Source organism: Eleginops maclovinus, chromosome 20, assembly GCF_036324505.1.
Source record: "Eleginops maclovinus isolate JMC-PN-2008 ecotype Puerto Natales chromosome 20, JC_Emac_rtc_rv5, whole genome shotgun sequence".
Classification (NCBI taxonomy): domain Eukaryota; kingdom Metazoa; phylum Chordata; class Actinopteri; order Perciformes; family Eleginopidae; genus Eleginops; species Eleginops maclovinus.
Genome location: NC_086368.1, coordinates 18,853,794 through 18,859,248, shown reverse-complemented (window position 1 = coordinate 18,859,248; position 5,455 = coordinate 18,853,794). Strand labels below are relative to the sequence as shown.

The following is a 5,455-nucleotide window of genomic DNA, read 5'->3' as shown; positions in this document are numbered from 1 at the left end:
GAGCCGTCCTACAACATTTTATCATATTATCTTTCCGTTAAGCAGTGCTGTATTTTAAAGTGAAGAACACTTTTACCACAGAGTATAACTATGTAAAAAAATACATTTAGTCTATCCATGATAGCAGACGGTATATTATAATAGCCCAGTATTTGTATGGAAGTAGTTTTTTCAGCATTGATTACAATAGAACGATTGGATGATGGATGGTGATACAAATGTCAATGTGAGATTGGAAGATTTTAATACTAATTCTAATTTAAGTGATATGTACAAGGCTGACATCAATTATTTTAAAATGTTTTCATTGTTTCACCTTAGAGCAAAAACGTTCACGAAAAGCATCTTGAGTTTAGAGTGAAGTCCAACACCGCCATCTGGTGTCGAATATATGTAATGACCTTGAGGCTGCTACGTCACTTCCTGTTTAAACATGGCGGCGCACTGACAAATGTCACACTGCTCTTCTGCTGCTGAAAATATACAAATATTAACGTTGATCTAGCCATTTAAAAAAACGGAGCGACATATAGGAACATTGTGCTTTACTACGTTCAACATCTGCGGAGGTAATTTTGTCATTCTTTGTTTATTTTAAACTGTACGTAAGTAGTGTTGAAACAGGAGATGCTCTTTGCTGTGAAGTTAGCCATTAGCAACTGCTGCATAACGTTATCCCTACTGTAGACATACATGATTCAGAGTAATCGGATATGTAATATATGTATAACAGTATCAGACTCACTGCAGGCATTGTTTAGAAATAAAGTTACGTATATACAGATTATTTAAAGGTGACTTGTTGTTTGTTGCAGGATAATCCAGCCGACACCATGGTTCATTTATGTGAGTATACAGTGTGAACAAGCTCTTCATGATGTTTTCGTCTTGTGGCAGCAGGTCCTGGGGCTAGATTTCAGCAACACAAGCAGTCATAACATGTGGGATAGGTGTCACATAACTTCCATTTTATGGTTAATTGATTAGTAGTTAAACAGAGAGATTATTGACAAAGAAATGTCTTATTAAAATACTGGTAATTTTTCAAATGTAAATGTCAGAAAGAGCTGTTTTTATTCCCTTCAACTAAAGACATCTAACCGATCAAATTAAACTGTATATGTTTTAGGGGTCCAAATTACAGTTAAAGAAAGTTTGATGGACATTTCACAATATTGAAATGTTATAGATCAAATCATTAATCTTGAGAATAATGGAGAGATTAATTGAAAGTTATAGTAATTTGTAGCGCTACACATATGTAATATTTATTTTGTAAGAAGTAATACATTAACATAAGCGGCCCAGGGCAGCATAAAGTTGTTAGTTCTCTCTTAGTATTAAAAATAATTAGCATTTCATATGGGATTTAATCAAGGCATGATTTAAAAATGTGTCCATATAAAATAGAAGGTGTACTAAAACCAATAGGGTCACATGACATTTGATTTTTTTTTACTTGACAATGTAGAACTGCTTAATTTGTTAGGTAGAAATATTCTTTTAAAATAGAAAAAGATAGAATCTAATTGAAGAGGTTTCTCTTTGTCCAGTGTAGTTATGGTATCTTGTATAGATTTGGAGTCACAAGGTAACATGAAGCAAAAAAAAATCACAGTTAGAAGGATGTCTTAAATCCAATAAAATTAGGTGTGTCCTACGGATCCAGTGTGGTAATACAATGCTGCGGTGGTGTCTAGTTACTAGGACACATGGTATGGAAGCTACTAAAAATACATTTGCTTTTTTAATAAAGAAACTGCTGAATTTCATGATATATTTACATAAAATACAAACAGCACTAAAATCCTATAAAAATCCTTGATTATTATTGCTGTATACGAAGATATTTTTCCTACATTTAGTCCACTCTGTTAACGTCAGTACTGGTAGAATAATTATCTATTATATTTGACAATGTTTGACTGTGCTTATTTCCTCCTGCAGCGTCACTCCTACTGAAGAAGTACCATGGGGGTTACGTTGTCATCCGATTTGCTCTTGCAGGCCACAAACAAGCTAACAGACCCTTTTACCGCATTGTGGCAGCTTACAACAAAAGGGCAAGAGATGGTAAATATTTAGAGCAGCTTGGTTCCTACGACCCTCTCCCGAACATCAACAACGAGAAACTTGTCAGCCTCAACTTCGACCGCATCAAGTACTGGGTCGGCTGTGGCGCCCACACCACAAAACCAGTGGCCAAACTTCTAGGTGTGTATTACCTACATGAGCCTTCTCTTTAAAGGTGGATCAACACTGCCCAATAGTTTGTCTGTCTTTGAAGAACTGTGCAGCTAAAACTGATTTCTTTGATCAAGAAAGTCCATACATAACTTTTATAAGTGCCTACACCTTTAAGGCACTACTCATATACAAATATATGTCTCTGTGCCGACTCTTATTTAATATATTGACTTCTACCATAATAAAAATATTACTGTCGAGTACTATTATCTGTTCACTTTATTACTTGGTTCTCAAAAGATGTTGGTAATTCAAAGCAATGTTCAGTTTCTGCGACAGATTGATAGAGGAGTCATCATCTTCCTTTCTCTCCGCAGGGTTGGCAGGATTTTTCCCTCTGCACCCTATGACGATAACAGAATCCGAGCGCCACAGAGCCCGAGCTGAATTGACAGTAACAGGAACAGAGGATGGTCTGCGGGAGGGACAGAAAGATGCTGAAGTTTGAGATTTAAAGCAGGGGACTGAAAGGAGAGAACTGATGTATTTGTTTCCTTACTTGTTGGGTGGACTGCTTATGGTAACGTCATGTATGCTATTTTATATTTCTAGTTGTTTTGATAGCAGCTTTAAAACATTCACTTTAAAACTGATTCTGGATCAAATTAAATAGCTATGGGTGATGTTAATGAATGTAGTGCCACAAAAAGCAGTTTGTGTATGTTCTATTTATATGACTTCAATTATTTGTTTTGGTTTCAGACACATAACAGTTTTTTTCCATCATTCTCTGTCTTACCACTTTCAAAACCTTTGTGGTCAAGTATGTTGTTTTTTCACTTTGAACCTGAATCATAAACTGTTCAATTATTTCTACCTCTTTTGTCTGTGTTCTTTTCTTTGGCCTGTATATGTGTTTGAATGTGCACATATGAATCATTAGTGAACGTCAGTAAATCAATAGTGTACGTAAGTAATGTCAAATACAAGAAATAGAAGAAAAGAGGGTGGGTTTGCTAATATGTTTATTGGTATGCTTTATGGCATTACCCACCCATAGACTGAATTACGTGACATATAAACCTTTTGTAAAGCAGAACATTACTGTTACAGAAGTAATGCAATGTTTAACAATAATTTGTGAAGTATATTATGGTGTTACTGTTTCCAACAGTCTAGTTTTAAGTCAAATTAAGGTACCATTGGTGCTGCTAAGCTCTAACTTAGTATTTATCCCTACCTAAAAAAAACTAGCGGACAACTCTGCATGCATGTTATCTTTTCTTAAACCTTTGGCAGAGAAAGCAATCACTGAACACATTAACAATATATACATACATTTATATACTTTATTATTTCAGCTCTGTTTACAAAAAGCTCTTAGATGTGCTCGAGGGAAAGAAACAAGACACAAAGAAAAAGACAAATGTAATTGATATTTACATTATATTTCCTCATACATAAACTGCTGTCTAGTGTGCCTGACATATTGCTTTTCCTTTTTTCATTCCTTGTTATTTTAAATTGAACAGGTCTATAGTTCAAACAGCAGTTATCGCTTGCTTCAATCATTCAATGATAAAAAAGACTAATTTCAGCCAAAACAAACTTGACAACACCCAGGTGACTTTTGAAAGTTAAGCAGAAACAACACTTCCCGCTTTTGATGTTGCTTATTTTTTTCTCAAGCACTGCAAAATGATGTCATTCTGATTTGACATGTTCATGCACTGGGTCCCAAATACAACTCTGATTACAAAAAAAGCTTATTGCTGAAAAATCATAGTCAGAGATCAGTAGATTTGATCTGATTCATGTATTTAAACATCAGAGATGTGATGAAAAAAGGGGATCTGAAAAGTAGCCCAACAGGCGAAATAGGCATCCGTTGTACTAAGGCTTCCTTTAAAAAGTTTCAGCACTCTTAAAAAGTTATTGCAATTTAGCATAACAATATGAGGAGGTAATATGCAGTCATTCTATTTGTGTGGCATTTCAGAAATGATTTTCTAATAAGCAAACAGAGGTGTGGAGAGCTTTACAAAAAACATTTTTTTCTTCCTGGTGCTATTGAGACTGCTTGTTCACTTATCTAGGATCATGTTGAACAGTTTATTTATAGCTTGACTATTTAATTCTAATGACTTTGAGAGAGAGTTGTTTGACCTTCTGCATCATGTCCAGCTTATTACCACAGCGTGTACATATTGGATTGAGAGAAATGCTTGCAATAAAGCAATGAGCAAAAATAATACTATTTTCTATTTAACATCTCATTCAATAATTATGTTAGGAGAACATAACAATTAATGCATAGTTATATAACTTAAAACTATACTTGTATTGTATTTATTGTATATATACAGTATATAATAATTACATTTTCAATGAACAATTCCAGCAATTGCCTAGGAGGTGTTTGTTGAATGTCAGCATAGCGGGAGGTTCGACTTGACACTAGTCTCCCGCACACAAACCCAACCTCAACCACTCATGCTTGTCAACTTCAACGTCACCGGGATCTGCAAGCATGTACCAGGTGTCATAGTAGTTCCAGGGAAAATCACAAATCTTTGTAGCGCTATGCAACTACATAAAAATGTTTACCCAGGGAGGACTCCACTTCAGTTGCAACCTCAGTTTAGCTGCTGATTATAAATGACAGTGTAGATACTGATAGACACGTTTTTATATGGCATACTTTTGCCTACAAGATTAGACTTGACTGCCAATGTGCAGCCATCAATAGGGGAGATTATTGACAGTTTACTGTAGAACTGAAAAACAAAGAATATTTTACTTATTATTCTTCATCACACTGCAACTATAGTTGAGTTGGAGTGAGCAGCAGGTGACATTTTTATCTTTTCATCTTTTGGATGGTTAACCACATGCACATAAAAATGAAGAAGTGGATTCATTTCTGGTCCTGTAACTCGAGGAAGCTTTTCATCCTTTTTATAATCCTTGCGCTTTTGGTCGTCCTGCTCATGGCATTTTGTGTTTTCTTTACACAAAAAAGAGGTAAGTTTTTGATTTCTCTATTTTTTTATTCCAAAAAAAAGGAGGAGTTTATAATCATCACTTTTGATAAATTTTTTAAATGTAATTCAAACTAATATCACTTAGAGCAAAAGACTTGTCTCCTCTCTGTTATTAGGCACAATCCTCATACAATGCAGTCTGTCTCAATATATTAATTATATATATAACAAATAATTGAACATATTTTGGTTATTCATTAATCAATTATTTATATTACAAGTTA

The 5,455-nt window shown here is 34.6% G+C and overlaps 1 protein-coding gene across 1 annotated transcript; it reads left to right on the top strand.

Moving 5' to 3' along the window:
• Positions 1-402: 402 nt before the first annotated feature.
• On the top strand, positions 403-3,063 carry mrps16 (mitochondrial ribosomal protein S16). The gene is made up of 4 exons (XM_063911960.1): positions 403-569; positions 816-846; positions 1,948-2,214; positions 2,565-3,063. The coding sequence occupies exons 2-4, from the start codon at positions 834-836 to the stop codon at positions 2,693-2,695; spliced, it is 411 nt and encodes a 136-aa protein (XP_063768030.1). The 5' UTR covers positions 403-569; positions 816-833; the 3' UTR covers positions 2,696-3,063.
• Positions 3,064-5,455: the final 2,392 nt, after the last annotated feature.